The following is a 25,408-nucleotide window of genomic DNA, read 5'->3' as shown; positions in this document are numbered from 1 at the left end:
TAAATAATAAACTTGTTGCACTATAAAATAATAGCTTGTAAATCATAAAGCAACTATAAGGTAATTTGAATGTGATATTAATATTATAATTTAATACAAATATTATTTAAATTGTATTTACAATTATTAAACTTTAAATATCATTTGGTTCAGCTGTTTCGGAGGTTATACACCAAGTAACATAATTTTCATAAACATAAGTTTCATCAACTTTAACCCTAACTACTTGCAGGACAAAATTTGCTATCTACATACTCATAATGAGCGTAAATAAAATACCTCACCTAATGGATAAACAAAAACCTTTTGATGATGATTTCGATAATAAAATTATGGCTCTGAATTATGATTCATTAGCACAAATCTTCATGTGGCTTCCAGTATCTCAAAGAATAGTCATGGAAAATGGTAATTATATATATTCAAATTACTTTGCATTTTGGTGATATTAATACTAGTGTATTTTTATTTATATAATGATTTTAATATGGTATATTTTATATTTCAGTTTGTCACAAATGGAAAGAGGCTTGTCAACGATCATGGTACGACATCAAAAAATACAAATGTGGTGTCTCAATTGGTGGTAATTATAAAAACCGTTTATTGACACAACTATTTGTTGAAAAAATATTATTACGATGTGGTGTTTATTTGAAAGAATTGGCTCTTTCTAAAGTTTGCATATCAAGCATCTTTCCAATCGTTGGTGAACGTTGTAAAAATTTCAAACAATTGTAAAAAACTAAAATATTTAGAAATTCTATGTTGTAAAGTAGAATTTTGCCCTTCTATTCTTGATGATTTATCAAAACTACAGTATCTCGAATATTTAAATTTGTCAAGGATTAGCATACTTTAAGATAGTACTATTGTTATGATTGCTGATAAATGTAAACACTTCAAATATTTAAATATCGAAGGGCCTAACAAACTTACTGAGATTGGTTTTGATGCTTTAAAGATGAAAAATTAAAAGGTTTAAGAGTTTTAAGTTGTTATGGTTGCTCGGACCTCACTGATGCTAGTATCATTCAGGTCATCAGAAACAGTCTAGATCTTGAGCAACTTCGTCTTGTTTTCGTCAATAATATTACACTTGATACGATTATTGCAGCTGATTTGGCAACAAAAAATCGTATAAATGAAATTGTTCTGCATATACACATCTCTAATTGGACACTTTATGAAGCTTCTAAGTCTAAAATTGAATCTCAATGGTTTTTAGTTGATTATTTATAAATATATACATAATGAATAATTGCATTGAATACCAATAATAATTTAAATTTACAATTAGCATCTAAACTCAAAAAACTATTGTTATGAAATTGTACACATCAATACTACTTGTAATAATTTTCTATAAATTTGATCAAATAATTAATTAGATTTTTTTTTATTTCTATTATGGTATTATAGGGAATAATACATGTGATCAAAAAAAAAATTAAATAAAGAAAAAAAAATATCACTAAAGTAATGTTTTATAATTTACCAAGTTTTTTAGGTATATAGTTTAAAATAATAAAAAAATAAGATTTTACGTTATATATCTAATACTACTAGTAGTATTGAATAAATGTTTTGACTTATGAAGAAAAGATCAATCTGTTGAGGTTGGAAACAATGCAATTCATGTTTCAATAACTTCTCCAAAAGTTTCTCCACGATTTCTCATTTAAAAGCTGGTTAAACATTAAAAATTTAGTTTATCTCAGTACTTGTTAGAAAATTTCAGAGAACTTGACAATTACAGTTTAATCTGAAGCTGCAAAAATAATAAAATTGACAGAATTAGGAAATCTTGAATATTCAACAAATAAATTTACATAAGCATTATATTATCATTACAGATCACAATTTTACACTTGATACGCTTATTGCTGCTGAAAAAAAAATTTTCGATGATTATTTTTTAAAAATGTCAAAAGCTCATTTAAAATGCATTGATTCTTTTTGTTCCTAAAAAGAATAGCAGCTTTAAAAAAAATAAATAAGTGACTCCGAACAGAATCGACCCCACATATAAAAATAAATTTATCAAGTAAATATTGAAACATTATATATTTATTGTTTTTATTGAATTTTTATTGATTATCTCGAATGTAAATAAAAGATACATAATTATTTATATCAAAATGATAATTAAATTAATGAATTATAATTGAATTCATGTTCATAAAAAATAAATTAAAAATTATTCTATAGTATAAATAGGAAAGTTATCACTTTGAGTCAGAAAAAATAATTTCTGTGATTTATATAATTCAAAATCCAAGTAACAATCATAAAAAGGAACATGGAGCAATAGAAATTTTCTACGGCGTTTTGTTAAAATAACTAGTATCTCGGCAACATTTTCAGTTACATTTGTGTTTTTTATACTCAACTCTCTTAAATTTGTACAATTTTTAACAATTGTATGCACTGAATGATTAGTGATCTTAATGCAATTTGATATATCAAACTCTTTTAACTTTTTAATAATTAGATATTCGAATGAATCATCAGTGATGAAAGTATTTCTTTTTTGTAATTCAAATAAACCAAGATCAAATTTTTCTAATTCAGTAAATTTACCGAGTGCCATTATACCCTTATTTGTTATATTTGTACCAACTACAGTTAGTTCGGTTAAATTTTTAGCATTATTGCTAAGATTAATTAAAAATTCATCTGTAACACCAAAATCCGTACGAATATCTAATGTTTTAAGATTTTGAAATTTTCCAATTGGGTACATATTGCACTGTAGATTCTCCTTGTAATGAGTTATCAATTGTAGAAAAACTAAATTATCAATTTCAGCTACCGACTGGAATAATGCTTGATTTAGAGGAGCTAAACCATCTATAACTAACTCTTCCAAAACGGTTAATCGAGGAAATACCTAAAAAATAAATTTTTTTTTTCTCAAGTTGTTTTTTTTTTAATTTGTAACTTTTATAATTTCATGATTTGATAGAATCTAATTTGAAATTGAACCCAGACTCTTCCCTTACCGTGAAAGTGCTTTTTTTAAATAGGTTTTTTTTTTGTAATGTAGTTGTAAAATTTAAACTTACCGAAACAAATGAATCTGGTAAACAAGGATCATAATCATCTTCCCTACATACAATTTGAAGCTTTTTCAAAGTTCCACCAGCTTGTTCTATAGATTTGACTAAAGTCAATGGTAAAGTTGATTCTCCACAATTCCATTTGATCTTCAGTTCTTCAAGACAAGGCATATGAGAAAAAAGATTTTCACAATCTTCGCTTACTGCTTCTTTGAAACTCAAAGAAAGTTCCTTAAGATTTGGTAAAGTAGCATCAACCGTTTGCAATATTTTAGAAGCAGGATATTCATTCAAGTTCAGTTCCGTCAGAGTATATTTACATAGATGAAGCACATATTTTAAATCATCTTCTTGTTTTTGCAATGCATCGATTGGATCATCAAGTCGTGGCATATAAGAATGATATGTTGTAAAGTACCACTGGAGGAGGTAGTTACTCGCTTCGTTGCACACTAAACAATAAATATATTATTATTATTATATACTTGATATACTTGATATAAAAAAAAAAAAATTTCTTTTAAAAGTTAATTTTATTACCTGTTTCGAATTTCGGTTGGCTAGCAAATAAAGGACTCATTTGCCTTCTGAGCCTATCCATTGAACTTAGCTGTGGTTGTTCATCTTCATCATCATTTATATTCTCAGGATTATCATTATCGAAATCATTATCATCAGAATCACTGTCAATATTGTCTGTACCTGAACTTTCTATTGCTAGTTCAGCTGCATGTTGTTCGTTCATCTTGAGTAACAAAAAATAATATATAATTAATAAAATCACTAGACGAAAATTAAAATTTTCAGTACTCTAGTGGATTGGGTGCATTTTGTTATTTTTATTAATTGTTGTTGTTAAAAGTTTTTTTTCATTACACCGTATTATTCATTTATATAAAAATTATTTTCTAAATACCCAGAAGAAAATCAGTATGACCGAATTAAATGAGATAAAAAAAAAAAAAAACCTATAAATTATTGACGTTCTTTTTAAATTGTTATATAAGGTTTATTAACGTCCGCTTATAATAATAGTTCCACTAATACCGCAACACAATATTGCGGTGCCTCTGCGAGGTCCACTTACGTATGATATAATGTTGAATTCAAAAAAATTAAATAGCCTATTTAAAAAACTTACGGCTTCAAGCTGAAATTCTTGTGAAATCGAGGTTAATTTGTCAATCCATTGAGCCTCATTTGTAATAGCTTCCATATTTTTGGTTTAATTAATCTATGAAAAAAAAAAAAAACAGAACAAATTATTTTTATTATCTAAATAACAGGTTAATTAAATTTCAAAAAACCTCAAATAAATTCAATAAATTTGATGGAAGTGTTAAGTATTCGGCAGAAGTCCTTGGCACTTGGCAGTTTGTCACGTGGTTAAAAATTCAAGTTGAGAGATCGACGTGACTCACACATTTCTTCTCGATACAATATTTATAGTTATAATGGAAAACCAATTGATACACAGTTTGATAATTTGAATGTAGAACAATTTTTACTCACCCCAATGAGATAAATAATTAGGATTATATACTAGTTATGCCAATGGTTTTTCAGTAGGTAGACTTCTTAGTTCTTGCAATGTTGAATCAGTAATAGACAGTAGCGGCCACGTCGTATAAAAATTTAACGTAAATGATTATAGTAGAATCTAGTAATTGTGATGAAACTATTTTTTAAACCACGCATGCGTTATAAAAGTGTCCGTCTAATGCTAGAAAACGAATAACTATACGCAAATGAAATCGCAAATAAATTATAATAGTAATAGCCAGAGAATCTGAAATATGCTAAATATATGAGCTCTTTATTTTTTTTTTTATTTATTTTTGTCATTATTTCTTGTTTATAAATATACTTGATAACTAAAATGCACTTCGTCATACACCTGTTTTTTGATGCACATGTGTAAAGTAGGTACTAAATAGTGTTTTTAGTTAGAAATGAAGTCACTGTAGTCGCAAGTGATTCGGGTAAACATTTTTGTCTAAATTTGTCTGTTGAAACAACTCTAGCAACACGTGTTCTTCTTATTTGTCAGTAGGTTGACTCTATCAAAGAACATAAATAAATATAAATAATACCTTGTTGCAACAAGCATTATTAGGACTAGTAAACAAATTATAAGGCAACTATAAAGTAATTGGAATATTATATTAATATATGTATAATTTTATACAAATATTATTTAAATTGTATTTACAATTATTAAACTTTAAATATCATTTTGGTTCAGCTGTTTCTGAGGTTATACGCGAATAGTAACATAATAATATCCACGTAGTTTGATCAGCTGTAACCCTATAACTACTTGCAGGACAAGATTTTATATCTACTCATAATGAGCGTAAATAAAATACCAGACGTAATGGATAAACAAAAATCTTTCGATGATGATTTCGAGGATAAAATTATGGCTCTAGATTATGATTCATTAGCACAAATATTCATGTGGCTTCCAGTATCTCAGAGAATAGTAATGGAGAATGGTAATTATATATATTCAAATTACTTTGCATTTTGGTGATATTAATACTAGTGTATTTTTATTTCTATAATGATTTTAATATGGTATATTTTATATTTCAGTTTGTCACAAATGGAAAGAGGCTTGTCAACGATCATGGTACGACATCAAAAAATACAAATGTGGTGTATTAATTGGTGGTAATTATAAAAACCGTTTATTGACACAATCATTTCTTGAAAAAATATTATTACGATGTGGTGTTTATTTGAAAGAATTGGCTCTTTCTAGAGTTTGCAATTCAAGCATCTTTCCAATCGTTGGTGAACACTGTAAAAATTTAACAAGACTTGAATTTGTATTTGATGAAACATCAAAAGTGAATAATAATGACTACATTTCAACTTTTACACAGTTGGACAAATTAGTATCCATCAAAATACAAATAATTACTATAAAAAGTTTTCCAGATGAAATAATGAATTATCTTTCAGAAGAAATAAATGAAATTCATTTATTTTTTGGACCCACGTCACCAAAAATACCACCTATATTTTTCGTAAGTTGTTTGTCACTAGTAACAAAAAATACTATATTAATTTGATGAATATGCACTACAATTAGTTTAAATCAATTTTTAAATTTTTCAGAACTTGAATAAATATAAAAATCTTCAAAGTTTAACAATACGTTACCGCAATTTGGATAACATTATTCACGATATATCAAAAAAATCAACACTTCGTTATCTCGATATTAGAGAATCTTGGTCATCCAAAAAATCGTGGATATTCAATGACCTTGAGAATTTAGAACATATTGCCTTGTTAGACTGTTGTACAATCGTACGTACGATTGAGGAACGAAACCGTTCAAATGTATTTTCTGATATGATTAATACATGCAAAAATCTGAAACACCTTGAATACTCTTGTGATTATAATATACTAGAACCTGCAATTCCACTTGAAAACTGGTTAAACCTTCAAAATTTAGTTTATCTCACTACTTGTTGGTCAATTTCTGAAAATTTTGCAATTAAAATAGTAAATTATTGCAAGAAATTAAAAGACTTGACAATTACAGTTAAATGTAAAGCTGCAACTATAATAAAATTGACAGAATTAGAAAATCTTGAATGTTTAAAATTGTATGAGCAGAAACTCACGAAAGAAGAAATAATTGCAATTTCAAAAAATTGTAAAAAACTCAAACATTTAGAGATTCCATGTTGTAAAGTAACATCTACTGATCGTGAAGAGCGTCTTTCTTGTCCATTTTTTCTTGATGATTTATCAAAATTGCAGTATCTTGAATATTTAGATTTGTCATGTATTAAAATACTTCAAGATAGTACTATTATTATGATTGCTGATAAATGTGAACACTTGAAATATTTAAATATCGAAGGGCCCAACAAACTTACTGATATTGGTTTTAATGCTTTAACGAGCTTGGAAAATTTACAAGAATTAACGATAGACGGCAACATGACCATCACAAACAATTTTGTTAAAAAATTCAAAGGATTAAGAGTTTTAAATTGTCGTGGTTGCCCGAACCTCACTGATGCTAATATTATTCAGGTCATCAAAAATTGTCCAGATCTCGAACAACTTGATCTCTCTTTCTCCGATAATATTACACTTGACGCGATTATTGCTGCTGATTTGGCAACGAAAAATCGTATAAATGAAATTGTTTTGCATATACACATCTCTAATTGGACACTTTATGAAGCTTCTAAGTCTAAAATTGAATCTCAATGGTTGTTAGTTGAGTATTTATAAATATAGGTATACACATAATGAATAATTGCATTGAATACCAATAATAAGTTAAATTTACAATTATTAACTAAACTCAAATAACTATTGTCATGAAAATTTTCAAGATGGAAAAATAAACAACTTTCAACAATTTATTTTATTATTTTTTTAAATTATATTATTATTATTGTTCCAGTACTGTTGATATATTCATAACTATATTGTTTAAATAACTAGTAGAATAAATTTCAAAAAAAAATTTAAAAAATTTGATGGAAAATACTTGATAAATAAACGAACTTTGTCTATTATTTTTAATTCACCTGTGTACCGTAGGTCCTAAGTTTTCGACACGAGTTCATGCAAAGTAGTTTGTCACGTGGTTAAAAAATAAAATAAATAAATCAAATAAAAATAAATTGATCCACGTGACCCACTCATTCTTTCACCATACGTTATGTTATTTATAAATGATGTAACAAAATAGAAAAATGTTAATTTTTACAAAACGCATCACCATATGGATATGTTTATTGTTTAACTTTTAATCAGTTGTATATACAACAATATTTATTTATTGATAATTTAATTGAAGCTGGTAACGTTTGGCAAATTGATTTATTAATAAATAAATTATGCGAAATTACTAAACTCATTTAAGAAAAAAAAAAAGGAAATGTTAATTAAATATTTATTTCTATATACATATTTGTATTTCTTTCTATTTTCAAAATGAATTTATAAGACCCAAAAAAAATGATAAGTAAAATATAAGAGGTATTTGTATTTTCTATTAAAATATATATTTTCATTATTGCGCATGACACTGAGTGGTTTTCAGTGGTTTTATAAGATTTTTAATTTGTATAAAACATGTGTATAAAATGTGTATTTAAATATGGCGTTTGACAAATGTCTACAAGTTGGTAGAAGTGTTTCGAATTTTTTTTTTGCGCTGTGTTTCTAGCAGAGTAGCAGCCGTCCTTTTCTATTCGTACACGTTTTTTGGTGAGTGTTGTTTTTTAATAATTACCCATTATTATCCACATAATAAATTATCTAATAAATTTTTATTGTTTTGATGTAATATTTGTGATCTAATGTTTAATTGTATGTCATTACAGACGCTGTACATCCAAATCAAATAGCAAAAACTCACAATGGTACGTTTATCTTAACCTCAAAATAAAAGAAAAAATAGAATTACAAGTGACAAGTATTGTTTCAATAATTAATAATTGTTTATTGTTTATTATAGCCAAAAGAAATCAAACAAATCAAAGACTTCTTGGTGACAGCCAGAAGGAAGGATGCTAAATGTGAGTAGCTTTTTTGAATATAAATTTATTCATTAATAATTATTAAACTGTTTTAAAATGATATATTTAACACGTGGATATTAATTTTGTTCTTGGTGATGATTAATTACAGCTGTTAAAATAAAGAAGAATGCTGAAAATGTCAAATTCAAGGTCAGATGCTCCAGATTCTTGTACACCCTTGTAATCACAGACAAGGAAAAGGCTGAAAAATTGAAGCAATCACTTCCACCAGGTATAATTTAATTCAAATTATGTTATTTTTAATAATTAAATTTGTAAAATTACCAAATAACTAATTGTATTTGTTTTATAAATTATTTGTTGCAGGTCTTCAAGTTAAAGAAGTCAAAAAAGCTAATGAAAAAATGTAATAACTAAAAATAAATAAATCATCTTTTGGTTAAAAAAAAAAACAAATACAACATTTCTATTTGTTATTTATTATTTATTTCCTTTTTGAAGGGGCTGGGAAAGTAAAACAATTTTAAACAATTAGTTTTTCTAATTATTTATTATATTATAATATATAATTATTATTATTATTATTATTGCTGTAGTTTATAAACTACATAATGCATTATTTTTGTTTTTTTTTTTTCAATCTTTTTCACCAAGATAAATTGGTTTCATGTTAATAATTCTTGATTTTATTTAATCTAAAAGAAATAATGTATAATTAAATATCTACAATATTTAATTATAATTAGTTGGTTAGAATTAAAAAAAAAAAAATTAAACAAATTTGGAGTATATAGTTGCCTGTGATTTCGAAATTTGTTTTCATCCAGTCGTTATAATTTTTCCAGTTGGAGCATTGAAATATATACTCATTCTGATGATTAATTTTAGAAAAAGCCGTTCTGTATAATTTTCCAGTCACTTGATAATTATAATTTAAATAATATTGAATATTAGAATATATAAATATGCTTTATAATAATACAGAGAAATTAGAAGAAAAATTTTTACCCTTTAAAGTAGACAAACCAATTATCAGTCAAAAATTTGTTTTTTCATCTCATTCTGGTGTATGCATCTGTAAAGTGGTAATGAAAAAATGTATTAACTAAAAAATGCATAAACTATCTTTTGGTTAAAAAAAAAAAAAAACAAATACAACAATTCTATTTGTTATATATTCTTTTTTTTCTTTTTGATGACTGGATTGTTGTAAATAGTTGTATACTCAAGTTGTACAATATGAATATTTTTTTACTCACAATTATTTCAACAATACAGCTATTGCTTCAAAATTATTTCTTGATTTTAATAGTTCTTCTTGGATGAAATAATTTTGTTTCTAGATTATTAATTTATTCATTATCATTAATTTATTATTATTGTTTTGCTAAAGTTTCATTTGTATTTAATACCCTAGTATCCTGTAACTGGTAAATGATTAAGCTGGACATGGTGAAAAATAATCAACTTATAAATACTACTATGTATCATCTTCAAGGACTTAAAATAACAATAACAACAACAACATTGTTCGAAAATTAAATTTTTATTTATAATACTTGTCACGATTTTAGGACGGTAAGAATGGGTAAATATTCATCACATGAATATACCCACAACTCTTTCGCAAGTTTTTACATATCTAAATATAATATTAATTTCATAATCCACAAAAAAAAAATAAATGTTATTATTCTGGTGTTTTTTTATTTCAAAATTTAATTCAGATAAATAAATTATCAAATAAACATCTCATTTAAATTGATTATCAAAAAATTAATTATTCTAAAAAATACTCATCATTTTGTATTATCATTTTTTAAACTAAAATATATATTATTTTATTATTGATATATTTTTAAATCTTTATGAAAAATGTTGATTATTTTTAATAACAATGAATACCTAGGCCAAATACTGACACGGTAACTTGGTCACCATATCACAACCGAAAAAAAAAAAATGAGCATATTCAAATATAATCTATGAAAGAACAATATTTACAAATAAAATTTATCCCTCAAAAAAAATTTAAAAAGAAACCCTTTTTTCCATTTTTTTTTCTTTTTCTTTTTTCAAATTTTTTTCTTTTTTTTTCCTTTTTTTTCTCTAAAATTAATATCTATTTCTATTATTAATTTCGAAATAGATACTATATTTTCTTGATATAATAAATATCTAAATTAATTAATTTAATATTGACTTTTAAAATGACCAAATTCAAAACAAAACAACATATTTAAGTCTTAAAATTTTGGTCAAGGACTCATGACATTAGCCAATGATGGAAATACCTCAGCTTGTATTGGTCCATAGTCAACTTCTTCACCGTCAACAGTAATATGACCAGACGTACTTTCTGATGGCTCAATACGAAATGCCTTAACTGGTATCATATCAACTCCTGGTATATTAACATGGCTACCATTACTCAAGGCCAATAAAAACTAAATGAAAAATAAATAAACATTAAAAACACTCTTTCAATGAGAAAAAAAAAACATAAAAAAACAATTTAAATTAAATTACCTGAAGTATTACAGATCTTTTAACACCAGCCTTGATAATTATTAGCCATATGACACCATCAGCAAGTTTAGCTTGTGGTGCAATAAGACAATCTTGACCAATATGTGACTGATAAGATGCGTGAACAGATATAAATTCACCTATAAAAAAAAAAATCCCCCAAACATATATTATTTGATTCAATTTGTATATTTTTATTTCTCACCTTCAATTTTTGTCCAATTACTTGGAACTTGTGCTGTCAATGCTGGCAGTGTTGTTGGTGGTCCATACATAATTCGATTTTCATTATTATTATCATTACCTACATAAAATAATTATTTAAATTATAAAAATTTAATTATAAATTATAATAATAAATTTAATAAACCTTTTTGTGAATTATCACTATTTTCCATGCTACGAAAACTTGATGTTGAACCAGTACTAAAGTAAGCTGATTTTCTTGATGTAGCTGAGTAAAAACTATCAAGACGTCTTCTACCTTCAAAGCCAGTTTCAAGTGCAATATTTTCACCATTTATTTCATCACCATCTAGATATAAATCATCAATGTCATTTGGTACTTGATCATCATGAACATTGTGACAACTTTTTGACTCTCGAATACCGCTATCACAATATCTAAAAATTAAAATTCAAAATTAATAATAAATTCATGAAAAATACAATAATATAGAATGTAATTTAAATAAACTAACTTGTCAATTTCATCATCATAACTTTTTGAATGTGTTATGATAGCATCATCTCTGATTGTTTTATCATAATTATTATTTTTGTTATCAATGATAATATGTGTATTATCACATGGTAAATATGATACAACACCTTTGTATCTACGTAAACTAAGTAATCTAGCAACACTCCATACAAAAAATCTTTGTCCACCAATAGCACGTAAACGTTCACTTTCAATATCAATATCAGCAATAATTCCCCATCCAATTGATAAAAATGAATATAATATTTGATTAATTGTTTCAACTCTAATAATATCAATTGGTGTTATTTGACATTTAACAACAGATAAAGCACTTATTAACATTGGATTTGTATCATATGGTTCATCTTTTGCATATGCTATTGATTTTGCAAGACCATTACCAGAACCACATGGTATAACACCAAGTGGTAATTTTTTTAATACATTTTCCCAATCTTGTCTTTCAAATATACCATTAACAACTTCAAATAATATACCATCACCACCAACACATATTATACCATTCCATTGATAAATATCTCTTGTTTTTATAAATTCACGTGCATAATTTGGATATTTTGTTATATGCACGTCATATGGCTTCTCGGCTTCTGATAATATTGGATGTATACGTTGTTGAAATAATTCACGACCTCTTCCAGGACCAGATTTTGGATTTAATAATACCAATAATTTTTTATGATCATTTGTACTTGCTATAAACAAATAAACAAAATAATTATTAATGTATTTTTATTTAGTAAAATGACGTAGTTTTTATTTTTTTTTTTTTACTTTGATTTTTCTAGATAATGATCAAAAAAAAGTTAAAAAAAATAAGCAACAAGTTCAAATTATTTTATTTATTCCAGGGTCAAATTATATTTGTCACTCTTAATAAAAATAAAAAATTTATATCTTGATTTTTTGCAAGCAAATTAACATTTTTTCTGATTTTTTTCATTTTTTTTTTGATTAAATAATTTGTTAATAATATATTCGTTAATTTATTTAGATAATTAATTGAAATTTAACATTGAAATGAATGACAATTTTTTTTTTAAATATATATTTCAGTTTGTTAAAGATAAACGTTGTTGTTGACGATATTACGAGATAATTTCTATGTAGAAAAAAAATTTTTTTTCTTGTAATAATACTTGATATATTCATAGTTTAAAAACCAGTTCACCTCCACACAATGTTTAGTTTTGTTTATCCTAATATGACGTGTGAAAATAAGAGAAAAAAATAGATAAAAAAAATGACTTTTGTGTGGTTGTATCTTCAAAGGCAGGTGAAGAAAAAATTTAAAAAAAAACAACCAACAAAGCAATATTAACATTTAACACACTTGTTTATTTTTTTGTTATTTTTCTATGAATGTAATTAGGAATTGCTGTTGCTTCAAGGTGAATGCATATTATCATTTTAATTTATAAATTCAAAATTTAAAAAATACTAAAAAAACTAATATTTAATTCAAAAATAAAAGAATTATTTTATCAATTATTTATAAGTAAGAAAAAAAATATACAACAAAATTTAATTACAAGATAAACTATCGAGTAATTGATTTTTTTTTTAATGATAAAAATACAGGAAATAAAATAATTGAAGTAAAAAAAAAAAAATACTCATTAGCCTTAAAAAAAAAAATATTTTAAAAAATAATATTGAACTCTGAACATGAGCCAGTAATTTTATTTTCCATTCATTTTATTTTTTATCTTTTTGTCACATTGAGGAAGTCGAAAAAAAAAATGAGAGATGTAAGACTTTAGACTTTTTCAATGGAAACTGCATGAACACTTGTTGAGACACATAAAACGATAAATATTTTCAATGTCAAAATAATTTAATAAAAATAATTATACAATACAAAAAAATCTATCGAAATTATTTAAAACTAAATAACAATTTTAAAAAAGAAATTAAAATAGTTTTTTTTTAAAAAAAGTATCTATTATTTATTAGCAGAAATAAAATGAAGATAAAAATATAAAATTTGAATTTTTAAATATCAAAATAAAGCATTGATTAATTAATTATTTAAACTTATTAAAAAATAATTTAATTTTCATGACCTCACTGACAATGTAGTTCAATTTAATTAATTTCCTTTTGATAATAAATTAATCTATGCAAAAGGTATGAATTTTTTATAATAAAAATAAAATGATAAATGATTTTTGAGAGTTTAAAAAATATAAATATTGTGTTATTTTAAATAAACGACCTACATCCCCTTTCTTTGTGTGCATCAGTCTTTTGAAGCAACATCATGACCAATTTTACAATAAGAGTGGGACTCGGTCAACGATTTATTAAAGGTCTTTGTGATTATATTTTTTTTTTTATTTATTTTTTTTTGTGGGTCGGGGCTAAAGATGGGGAAATGACCATGTGTTTCATTACTCTGATCAAGCTCGTTAATTTATTGTGGAGCTTTCAGAGCTTGCGTGTCTTTAACAACTTAAAAAAAAATAAAAAAAAATTGAAAAATATTAACTCGTACTTGCATGCATCATACAGAGGCTAGCTAATTTTTTTTTTAAACTATTTTTTTCAATTAAACAGATTACAAACACACAATATGCAAAAATAAAAAATTTCAAAATAATTTTATTTTTTTTTTATAAACAGTTTATTTTGATTATTAAAAATTTATATAAAAAATAAAATAAATTTTATAAATTATTAATTATTAAATGTAGAATATGAAAAAATAATAATTTTTTTTTTTTCATTTGCAAATAGTGTATTTAATAAAAGTTCAATTATTTTCAATTTAAATTCAAGATATTTGCCAATTTAATTTTTTATCAATGTCAATTATCTTGAGAAACTTTCACTCTTCATATAAAATTTCTCTCACTTATTAATAATTTTTTTTTTGTTAGGGTGTTAATTTATTATTGTTATTTTATATTGTTTTAATTTTTATCCATTCGTTGAAAAAGGTCAACAACTTCAAGTAGCTTTTATTGATTTTATTTATACCATGTATTTAAATTGGATTTTTTTTTGTTAAATTTTTCTTTTTTTTTTTTTTGAATTTAGTAGAGATATTTTTTTGCGGTAATAATTATTGATATACTGAGTTTATTTATAATTATTTCAAATAAAAAATTGTATTAATAAATTAGTCTTTAAACTGTTTACAATTTAACATTTTAAAATTTATGGAAAAATATTTAAAATGCAAGTATATAAGTTAATAGGAATTATCATTACATAAATGAAAAAAAAAATCCTGTATAATTATTTTATAAATGTTTTATAATTCAAGGAAGCTTAGCCTTTTTTTTTTTTCCTAATAATTAAATTCTCATTACGATATTTTATTTAATATTGACATTTTACAAAACAAACTACATATTTTTTTTCTTCTGCTAAAAAATAAGTCGTCATAAGAAAAAAACCCAAAGAAAAAATATTGACATCATAAAAAATAGCTTATCGATATTTAAAATAAAAAAAAAAAAAACTAAATTTCTTGATAATTTAATGTTATCAGTGACCTAAAAATACTAAAAGATAAAAAATTTCTACTAAAAATAAATAAAAAAATAGATTTTAAATATCTAACAAAAAAAAAAAATATATAATTATTGTTAGAATTATTATTTCGAATTTAAAAAATAAATTTAATGAAAAGTAATTTTAATTTTCAAAAGGGCACTTTCATTAAATTTTATGCAATAATACATGGATCCTTGAAAATCAGGTTATCATCTGATTGACCATTAAGATATTTATACACAAATTAACATGACCGATATTCATGGGGGGCAAGAGGAGGAGGAAGGTTTACTTCAGGTTTTTTTTATTATATAACAACCAGTTTTTCTACCAGTTTATTTCGTTTTTTTTATTTCGATTTTTTGTTTGTATCAACGACGACAACAACACGTGCATTTTTTATTTCCGGTTTAACTTTTATATCATTGCACATTATTTTAATTTATTATTATTGTTAACATTATTTTTTTTTTTTGCTTCTATTGATCATCCGGTTCATGAATCACAAATTTCGAATAGTTTAGTAATTATCTTCTCTTTTTTTTTGCCTCAATTACATCATTTGCGGACACGGTATGTAAGTTTGTCCATTTTTTTTCCTCAAATTTTATTTTTCTGGCTCTTTTTTATTTTTTAGATAAAAAAATTATTATTATTTTTATTTGTGGGTTTAATGAAATTAATTTACACGCAATGATGATTTTTTTTTTTTTTTTTTCTACCTGTTATTTTTCATCTTGATTGCTTTCCTTATATATATATTTTTATGCAACAAAATTATGACGTAAGTTTAGAATTTATAATGCTGTATTTTGAATGAAAAAAAAAATAATAATAAATTATAATCAAGAGGTGGAAAATATGGATAATAGTATTTTTTTTTTTTTCCTTTTATTTCATGAAGAATGTTTAAATTGCTACGTTATTATTGTTGTTTTTTTTTTTATAAATTAATTTTTTAAATTTTTCTAAAAATTACTCATTGCGTATGGAAAAAAAAAAAAAACTAATTTTCTATTTAAATGAGACAATTGTCCACGACAATATGTACTTTCTATTTTAAATTTTTTTAATTTTTTCATTATATTTTTTAATGATCCGGAAAAAAGACAAAATAATAATTTTAGATAATGACAAACTCAAGATGACATCATTAAAAAAAAATAGACGTAAATTTTCGTATGACAAAGTTCTTTTATTAATAAAATATTTAATCAATAAAAATATCAATTTTGTTGTTGTCTTATCAATGAATTATTATTATCTCATTTTAAATGAGAAAGAAAACCAACATTATCAAAATGAAAAAAAAAAGAAAAAAAACTTGAAATTTAAAATTCTAAACAAATAAATAATAATAAAAAAATTCTAATAAATAATTAAAATAATAAATAAATAAATAAAATAATATTTTTCTATTTTTTAAAAAATAAATTATTAATTTTATCTGTATTTGGCAATTTTATTTCAATAAAGTTCAAAAGTAATTTTAAAAAATAAAAATACATACCATTTAATAAATCATTTAAACTATCATAATTTGAATTAATAATATTTTTAGGTATACTAATATTATTAATTAAACATTTAATAACAAGTCTCCATTTACTAGCTTCACGTAAATTATCTTCATATTTATCAAATGTACGAAAACGTAAAGTAAGTGTTAATCTCTCCCTTCTTGGTGCTGTTTTAACACGTTTTTTTTTTGATATATAAGAATAAATATATAAATAAGTTGATGTATCATATTCATCCCATGTATTTAATTGTTCATTAATATTTGTTGTTTCAACATCTTTCATATTATTTTTTGATAAACTTGGACGACATATACAATTTCCCGCGTTTCTTTTTTTTAAACGCATACAACGACAACCAATTATATCACTAATACATATTTTTTCAATTTTTTTAGCACCATTACTTTCCTTATGTAAACTCAAACCATTATCACATAATTTAACTTTATAATATGTATTTTTTTTAGATGTTATATAAAATGTTTCTTCTAATAATACATTTGATTTTACTTGGCAATCTTCTTCCATCATTTTACTGTGTTTTAAATAACAAAAAACAAAAAAAAATTTCTTGATTTCTTCTTTTTTTTCTAATTATTTCCTTCTTTTTTTTTCCTACTTAATTTTTCAACTATTAGCCACTTGTTATGCAGTGTTTTTTTCTCTTTTACATTGTGAATATTTTGATTTTTTTTTATGAGGATTTGTTGCAATGCAGTGGTCCTGTGGGTGAGACCACGTTGGATGTCAAATGTCACAAGGGGTGCAAGGCCACCTTGTACTCAAATATTTTTCAACAATTATTATTTAAATAAAAATAATAATAACAAACAATAAACAATAAATGACACTTTATTAAATTATTTATTGATTTTTTTTTTCAATTAAAAAACCACATGGATATAAATGTCAATTAAATTTTATTGTTGTTTATTTTTTTTTTTTTACTTTGATATATTTTTTTTTTCGTTGACGAAATTAATCACTCTTATCGAAAAGAGATAAGAAAAATAATATTCATTGGTATTAATCACAATTTTAAAAAGTATATTTATCAGGTATTATAAATGTAATTTTAAGATTATTCTTTTTTTTTTAATATAAAACAATTGTTTAGTTTTTTTTTTAAATTTTTATTCCATTCACTGATGTAATAGTTTATGTTATGAGAAACATAAACATTTGATGTCTTGTTAAGTTTGCATTTCACTGACACTTGCTGAAACTCACTGAGGTACATAACTTCTTTACATGTATTTTTTTTTTTTATGTTTTTAATTATTTTCCCCAGCGAGTTTTGTTTTCATGCGCAAAAGACGATTGCGTTGAAGTGTGAAAGAGGGGATTTTATGAGGATGATATATTCAATACCGTCTTTACCGACGCTACTGATAACAAATAACAATTGATAAGAGTAGAAAATAGAATGGATAATAATAATTGATCTACAAATAGTAACAATCAATATCCATTAATTTATAAATTATAATGTTCTTTAATAATTAATAAGCCAACTCAATAAGATTCCCCAAAGAATTCTCTCTCAAAATTTCATTTAATAAAAAAAGTATAAAAATTTAGACTAACTATGACCCTAAATTTTAATTGATAAATGACCATTAAACTATCAACTCTTGAAGATTTTTAATTACAATGCAATATTCTACATAAATATAATAAAATTGATAATAATTTATTTAAATTCCATTAGCCTCGTCTTGAGCGGTTATTTTTCATCAGAATTCTAGTAAATTCTAGTACCAAAAGCCTTTGGCCCACTTTGGGTCTGTAATATTCTTTTTAATAATCCATATAAAATGACTTTACTAGAATAAAAAGAGAGATAAACAAATATAAAAATTAATCAAGTATCTTCTGTACTTGTTTTTATTCAAAAATCATTATGAAATAAACCGAAATTCTTTTGAAATCAGGATAAAAAATTTGAAAAAATTTACATGTTTTGTTTAGTTGTGTAAACAGCCACATAGGTCTCTAGTTACTGAGTCTCTAGCCACAAGTTTCTAGTGAGTTTCTGCTCTAGTTGATTTGACCCGTGTCAAACAGGCTTTCCATCTTTTTACGGGAGGCCCTCACCGCTCGTGAAGCTTTCTTTCACGAATTTATTAAAATGGTGAGAAGTTGTGATTAAAAATAAATGTTTAAATATCTGCATGCATCAATTGTTTATAAATTTATTATATTAATTATTTGAGTGAATAGTTATTTAATTAATTATGTGTTACTAATTAATAATATTATTTTTGTGTTCAGGGTATTGATATCAACCATAAATATGATCGCAAGGTCCGTAGGACTGAGCCAAGATCCCAAGATGTCTACTTACGTCTCATCGTCAAGGTAATTACTCAAAAAAATTAATTAATTAATTAATCAATGATTTAACAATGATTATGATTCTTCTAAAATCCGTAGTCAATTTGATTATTCTAATTTATTTAGAATTTTATTTTTTAAATTAAAGTCATCATAATAACTAACCTATAAATTTTTTTCATTTTGTAGTTATACAGATTCTTGGCAAGAAGAACTAATGCCAAGTTCAACAAGATCATCTTGAAACGTCTGTTTATGAGCAAAATTAACAGACCACCAATATCATTGTCTCGTGTATGTCGTTTCATGAAACAAGATTCTCGCAAAAACAGCATTGCTGTTGTTGTTGGCACAATTACTGATGATGCCAGAATTTTTGAAATTCCAAAATTGACTGTAAGTACTTTTAATCTTATCAAATAAAAATTGACATGAACAAACAGTCAATAAAATCACCAACAAGATCAATATTTAACATTATTTATTGTTTTTTATTTTTTAAAGGTCTGTGCACTTCGTGTAACTGAAAAAGCACGTGGACGTATCCTCAAGGCTGGTGGTGAAATCATAACATTTGATCAACTTGCATTAAGATCACCAACTGGTACAAAGACTGTTCTTATGCAAGGACGTCGTAATGCACGTGAAGCTGTCAAACACTTCGGTCCAGCACCAGGTGTACCACACTCACATACAAAACCATTGGTACGCTCAAAGGGAAGAAAATTCGAACGTGCACGTGGTCGCAGGAAGAGCTGTGGTTACAAAAAGTAAAATGTTTTATATTCGTGTAAAATTTTTTGATGAAGTTGATATCATTAAAATAAATTTCTTCAACAAATAAGTTTGTTTATTTATTACAATATTACAAGATGAGTTTTGATTGTTTGTATTTCTTTGTTCTAATTTCCCATTTGTTCGAGCATCAATGCTCCAACATTATTTTGTTGATAATTTTAACAAATTTTAATGCTCCATCAAGACGACAATCATGTTAAACATTAGCAATATGATTGACAACATTATTTGGTTCAATTTGGTACATTAATAATGAATATTTTTCTAATAATTCAGTTGTTAATGTAAATTTACAATCATCATCTTTAAATTGACTAATATTATACAATGATGCTAATAATTTATATTCATAATTATTATTATTTAATTTATCAATAATAATAATAACTTGATCAGTATAAATATCAATGAGTTTTTCAATATGTGATAAATTATCACTGATAATAAAAGGAATATAAATGAATTTATATTTAAATTATCAAGCCATTGCCATACTTCATGTTTTCTAAATGTATCAGACATAATACAATGACCAACATATCCAATCACTTTACAAAACCATTGGTACCCTCATCAAAGGAAAGAAAATTCAAACGCGTTCGTGGTCTCAGGAAGAGCTGTGTTTACAAAAAGTAAATTGTTTTATTTTCACGTAAAATTTTTTGAGGGAATCAATATAATAACATAAATTTCATCAACATATAAGTTTTTTTATTTATTACAATATTACAATATAACTTTGTTTGTATTTTTTTTTTATTTATTTATAAAATATCATCTAAATCTGGAATGACTGTTGGAGCTGCAAGCTTAAGTGTTAAATCTCGCTTTCTCATAAATTCTGGTGGAATAATGTCTGGTCTAATTGGTAATTTTTCATCAGGTATATTAAAATTTTTAACACTTGGTGTCCAGCCTTTATCATTGAGACATTTGTAACAATGTTTTTTATCATTTAGACAATTTAAATGATAACCATGTCCACAGCTAAAAAAAACATTGTAGTCTTTTGTTTTAATCAATGAAATACGACATGATGGACATGTCAATGATACACTTGCACATGCTTTTTTAGAGTTACTGAAAAAAGAAAAAAAAACATGATGAATGATAATCCAGTTAGTATGTTAATTATGAATTTATAATTATAAATTACCCAAGTGTTTTTTTAAGTGCTTCATGTAATTCTAGACTGACCAATCTAACAGTTGTTTCAACTAGTACTTGTTCATATTTTGAATGTGTTAATACACCAGTTAGCAATTGTCGTATATCACCAATAGTACCAGATGTTGCAAGTGGATGTTTTAATATTTTTTCAAGTACATTTGATAATGCATCAGTACCACTTAATGATTCAAGTACGATTTTTAATAATTTACCACGTAATAATTCACAATTATTATTTGATTTTAATACAGTTTCAACAAGTGGCATCCAATCAAGATTACCAGCTGATCTTCTACATAAATTTGATATTTGTATTGTTGATTTAACAACATCACTGTCATCATTACTATCATTATAAATACTTAATGAATTATCTAAATTAATTAATAAAATATCAAATGCATCTTGATAATTTCCCATTTGTTCAAGCATCAATGCTTCAGCATTATTTTGTTGATAATTTTTAACAATTTTTAATGCTTCATCAAGACGACAACCATGTAAACCATTAGCAATATGATTAACAACATTATTTGGTTCAATTTGGCACATTAATAATAAATATCTTTCTAATAATTCAGTTGTTAATGTAAATTTACAATCATCATCGTCATCATCATCATCATCATCTTTAAATTGACTAATATTATACAATGATGCTAATAATTTATATTCATAATTATTATTATTTAATTTATTAATAATTTGATCAATATCATTAGGTGTACGACTAGATATTAAACTTGATACTTGATCAGTATCAATGTCAATGAGTTTTTCAATATGTGATAATAAAACTAATTTAAATGAATTTATATTTAATTTATCAAGCCATTGCCATACTTCATATTTTCTATATGTATCAGATATAATACAATGACAAACAGATATCCAATCATCTTTAGCTGTATATATTAATTCAGCAACTCTATAAAAATTTGCTTTATTTGATAATTTTAATAATGTATTATCTGTTATTGAATTTAATTTTTTTTTATTTATTAATTCTAATATTGTATTTTCACGTATTAGCTTATCATCATATTTTATTTTTGTATTATTATCATTACATATAAATTCAACAATACGATTTAATATTAATGGTTCAATTGTTATATTATTATTTATAATTTCATTACAAATAAATAATAATACAATTATTTTTTTATCACAATCAATATAATCATGATTATTTGGTGTTAATGGTGTTGTTGGCATGACAATTATTAGCATAATATCAACAAATCTTTGTCTTTGTCGTAATCCAATTTCAGTTTTAAATTCATATTCTTGAAATGCCATTGATATAACATCAATAAAACCACGTGTATCAAAACGTAATAATGTACGTAAATATGGATATTGACGTTCATTATCTTCAGCTAAACTAGTATGTTGTGATAATAATGCACGTTGTACTTCAGCTTTTGAACGTTGTGATTGTTGTTTTGTTAAATCACCACGTGGAAAACCTCTACCAGCTAAACAACAACTAGTATAAACTAATAATGCATTACCAAGTTTAATAATATCATTATTATTAACATTATTTATATTTGTTTTCATTGAATTATCAAGTATTGGAATTAATTGATGTATTGGTGCTGAATAATCATTTAATGTACATGTTTGTAAATGTATTAATGCATCCCATAAATTTTTTTTTTTACATATATTTGTAACTTGATGTATATCAAGACAATCAACATCAAGTAAAACAATAATTGATTGTAATGCATCAAGACGATTTTCATTATCATATAGTTCAACAAATTGTTGTGCAATAATTGGTGGTAAACGTGGTGGTAAACTACCATCAAGTAATGGTACTTCAAGTGAATGTAAATAGCTAATTTTTAATTGTGGTATATGATTAATAATATCCCACATTGTACCAAATAATAAATGTGTATTATCAAGTTGTACAGCATAATCAACACATATTGATATTATATCATCATTATTATTATTTTGATAATCATTTGGTGTTTTTATAAATTCATTAATATATTGTAATAATATTTCACTTGTTTTAATAAATGTTAATCTTTTACGTACTTTTTTCATACTACTTAAACCAACAACAGCTTTACCTTTATCATGATAAAATGATAAACCCAATGATAATGCATCTTGATAACGTTTTTGTAATGTTAAATATTTTAATCTTTCTGACCATGTTCTTATAAATACAACATGTAATTTTCTTGTACCAAGTAATAATAATTGATTGCCATATGTTATTATTGTATTATAACATGCATATTCACCAGTTGCTGCCATTGCTTTTGATACATTACCACCAGTTGTTAAACCTTTAAAATAACTTGATGCATATGATATACCAACTGAATTCATATCAATTATTTCTAAATCTTCTTGTGTTCTAACATCAATTAAATGTAAACATTCATTATTATCAAATACAATTATTGAACGTGTATTTAACCATCGCAAATTACATATTGTATATGATAATGTCATTCTTCTTAATGGTAATAAACGTACACGTGAACCAGCCTCTGAACATACCTGATAAAAATGTATTATTTTATCACGTGCTATTGCTAATACTGGATCAATTATTTTATTTGAATCAGATGTTTGTATAACAACAAGTTGCCATGATATTTGTGGTGATGTTTTTGCTGGTCCAGTTAATGGATGTGTTAATATTATTCTCATTCTTGGTCTAATACATATAACTAATACACGTGATAATGTTGCTAATGCTATTATTGTATAATTTTTTAATGGATGTCGTGGTAATGAATTTAGCAATAATGGTTCAATTGTACATACTTCACCACGTGAACCACTAAATAAACATTTACTATCACAACCACGTACACCCATTGTACGTGTAAATGATAATTCAAATACAGAACCACCACTATCACTACATAATGCTAGTTTTGATGAATCTGTAAATTTAACATGTAACACAGCAGTACCTGGTGAATGTACATCTGTTAATAGTCTTAGTACTTTACCATTTGTACAATCAATCATTAATATATTACCACGTGCATAACCAGCAAGTAAACGTGTACCATCATTATTAATACCAAGTGATGATACAGCACCTTGATTTTTAATATCTTGATTACACCATTTTAATGTTTGTTTTGTATCAAATGATAATAATAAACCATGACTTGTACCAATGACAATCATATCACCACCAGCTGATATTGAACTTGCAAGACCAGCATTAACTTTTTCATTTGCTGAATTTATTTGTGATGTTATACCACGCATTATAGCATGTTTTAATATTATACCAGATAATGGTAGCTCTGAATTTTTTGTTGATTGACGTGTTAATGAATTTAATGACAACAATGAACCAACACTTGTTGTTTCACTTCCATCAATTAGTTCTGATGATGATTGACCAATAATATCAATATCTGGTCCTGATAATTCACCGGTATCTTGTTCAGTTAATATACTCTCCAATGTTGGCAATTCATCAACAGCTGGGATTGAATACTCAACATCATCTAGCTGAAATATATTAAGCACATTTATTTTCGATTTTAACAATGGATTTTTGTTTATAACAATTAAAGGGGCGTACAGGTTTTATTTGATGTTTTTAATTTATATTTTATTTACCTCTTCTATGTCAAGATTTAATCCTTCGATATTTAAATTGTCCAGAGAACTTACATCAGACTCAAATCCATTATCAGCCATTTTTTAAAAGTTTTATTTTTTATATTTTAATGAAATTTATTAATAATATTTGTTATTTAATTTGTATCCTATCATTCAGTATGATATATACACCAGCTGACAATTTGACATTTGAAATATACACTGTGATGATTGTTGTTATCTTGTTTTACTGTCATAATAATGAGTTAATAATTCAACAAGTTGAAAATGCAACATTTTTCTTGTTCATTATTTCATTGTAAAATTTAATTTTAATGTTGTTGATTCAATTTGATAAATTAATTTGCACTTTGACATTTTTTTTCCTGATAAATAATCAAGTGACTAATTATAATTAATATATATTTTTTTATTTTTTTTTTCCAGGTATGATGAATCGCCATTTTCAACGTTCAAAGCGCCAAAAAAAAGCACCAAAATTATTCATTCAAAAGGAATACTAAAAAAAAAAACCATGAAAAAATTGGGTTAAAAATAATTTTAGCAAAGCTAATGACAATACGGGTATTTAAGAAATATTTTTCGGTTTTTTTTTTATTTAAAAAA

At 24.7% G+C, this 25,408-nt stretch overlaps 5 protein-coding genes across 5 annotated transcripts; 3 read left to right on the top strand and 2 right to left on the bottom strand.

Moving 5' to 3' along the window:
• Window positions 1–5,439: 5,439 nt before the first annotated feature.
• Window positions 5,440–7,328, top strand: LOC122850602 (F-box/LRR-repeat protein 2-like). Its single transcript, XM_044149736.1, has 3 exons — window positions 5,440–5,560; window positions 5,661–5,917; window positions 6,699–7,328. The coding sequence occupies exons 1-3, from the start codon at window positions 5,440–5,442 to the stop codon at window positions 7,326–7,328; spliced, it is 1,008 nt and encodes a 335-aa protein (XP_044005671.1).
• Window positions 7,329–8,180: 852 nt separating this feature from the next.
• LOC122849660 (60S ribosomal protein L38-like) lies at window positions 8,181–9,029 on the top strand. Its single transcript, XM_044148434.1, has 5 exons — window positions 8,181–8,315; window positions 8,432–8,470; window positions 8,566–8,626; window positions 8,739–8,861; window positions 8,957–9,029. The coding sequence occupies exons 2-5, from the start codon at window positions 8,468–8,470 to the stop codon at window positions 8,998–9,000; spliced, it is 231 nt and encodes a 76-aa protein (XP_044004369.1). The 5' UTR covers window positions 8,181–8,315; window positions 8,432–8,467; the 3' UTR covers window positions 9,001–9,029.
• Window positions 9,030–9,898: 869 nt separating this feature from the next.
• Window positions 9,899–18,104, bottom strand: LOC122849559 (sphingosine kinase 2-like). Its single transcript, XM_044148307.1, has 6 exons — window positions 16,861–18,104; window positions 11,821–12,541; window positions 11,490–11,743; window positions 11,325–11,423; window positions 11,120–11,259; window positions 9,899–11,037 (listed from the first exon to the last, which is right to left on the bottom strand). Exons 1-6 carry the CDS (start codon window positions 17,402–17,404, stop codon window positions 10,849–10,851), a joined length of 1,947 nt encoding a protein of 648 aa, XP_044004242.1. The 5' UTR covers window positions 17,405–18,104; the 3' UTR covers window positions 9,899–10,848.
• A 796-nt stretch (window positions 18,105–18,900) lies between these two features.
• On the top strand, window positions 18,901–20,054 carry LOC122849608 (60S ribosomal protein L18). Its single transcript, XM_044148375.1, has 4 exons — window positions 18,901–19,007; window positions 19,148–19,234; window positions 19,400–19,606; window positions 19,715–20,054. Exons 1-4 carry the CDS (start codon window positions 19,005–19,007, stop codon window positions 19,982–19,984), a joined length of 567 nt encoding a protein of 188 aa, XP_044004310.1. The 5' UTR covers window positions 18,901–19,004; the 3' UTR covers window positions 19,985–20,054.
• Window positions 20,055–20,697: 643 nt separating this feature from the next.
• LOC122849539 (vacuolar protein sorting-associated protein 8 homolog) lies at window positions 20,698–25,264 on the bottom strand. Its single transcript, XM_044148265.1, has 3 exons — window positions 24,800–25,264; window positions 21,165–24,688; window positions 20,698–21,088 (listed from the first exon to the last, which is right to left on the bottom strand). The coding sequence occupies exons 1-3, from the start codon at window positions 24,878–24,880 to the stop codon at window positions 20,773–20,775; spliced, it is 3,921 nt and encodes a 1,306-aa protein (XP_044004200.1). The 5' UTR covers window positions 24,881–25,264; the 3' UTR covers window positions 20,698–20,772.
• Between the last annotated feature and the right edge of the window lie 144 nt (window positions 25,265–25,408).

This window comes from Aphidius gifuensis, linkage group LG2, assembly GCF_014905175.1.
Source record: "Aphidius gifuensis isolate YNYX2018 linkage group LG2, ASM1490517v1, whole genome shotgun sequence".
In the NCBI taxonomy this organism is placed as follows: domain Eukaryota; kingdom Metazoa; phylum Arthropoda; class Insecta; order Hymenoptera; family Braconidae; genus Aphidius; species Aphidius gifuensis.
Note: the sequence above shows the minus strand (reverse complement) of the source record. Positions and strands in the feature narration are given on the sequence as shown.

Bases quoted from the DNA above. Each gene is read 5' to 3' on its own strand.
- LOC122850602 (XM_044149736.1), top strand. From the start codon at position 5,440: ATGGATAAACAAAAATCTTTCGATGATGATTTCGAGGATAAAATTATG. The intron at 5,561-5,660 runs GTAATTATATAT...TTTATATTTCAG, and splicing joins GAGAATAGTAATGGAGAATG to TTTGTCACAAATGGAAAGAG. The intron at 5,918-6,698 runs GTGAATAATAAT...TTGTATGAGCAG, and splicing joins TATTTGATGAAACATCAAAA to AAACTCACGAAAGAAGAAAT.
- LOC122849660 (XM_044148434.1), top strand. The intron at 8,627-8,738 runs GTGAGTAGCTTT...GATTAATTACAG, and splicing joins CAGAAGGAAGGATGCTAAAT to CTGTTAAAATAAAGAAGAAT. The intron at 8,862-8,956 runs GTATAATTTAAT...TATTTGTTGCAG, and splicing joins GAAGCAATCACTTCCACCAG to GTCTTCAAGTTAAAGAAGTC.
- LOC122849559 (XM_044148307.1), bottom strand. From the start codon at position 17,404: ATGATGGAAGAAGATTGCCAAGTAAAATCAAATGTATTATTAGAAGAA. The intron at 11,744-11,820 runs GTTAGTTTATTT...TTTAATTTTTAG, and splicing joins TATGATGATGAAATTGACAA to ATATTGTGATAGCGGTATTC. The intron at 11,424-11,489 runs GTTTATTAAATT...TATTTTATGTAG, and splicing joins TAGTGATAATTCACAAAAAG to GTAATGATAATAATAATGAA.
- LOC122849608 (XM_044148375.1), top strand. The intron at 19,235-19,399 runs GTAATTACTCAA...TTCATTTTGTAG, and splicing joins ACTTACGTCTCATCGTCAAG to TTATACAGATTCTTGGCAAG. The intron at 19,607-19,714 runs GTAAGTACTTTT...TATTTTTTAAAG, and splicing joins TTGAAATTCCAAAATTGACT to GTCTGTGCACTTCGTGTAAC.
- LOC122849539 (XM_044148265.1), bottom strand. From the start codon at position 24,880: ATGGCTGATAATGGATTTGAGTCTGATGTAAGTTCTCTGGACAATTTA. The intron at 24,689-24,799 runs GTAAATAAAATA...AATATATTTCAG, and splicing joins TAAATCTTGACATAGAAGAG to CTAGATGATGTTGAGTATTC. The intron at 21,089-21,164 runs GTAATTTATAAT...TTCTTTTTTCAG, and splicing joins GCACTTAAAAAAACACTTGG to TAACTCTAAAAAAGCATGTG.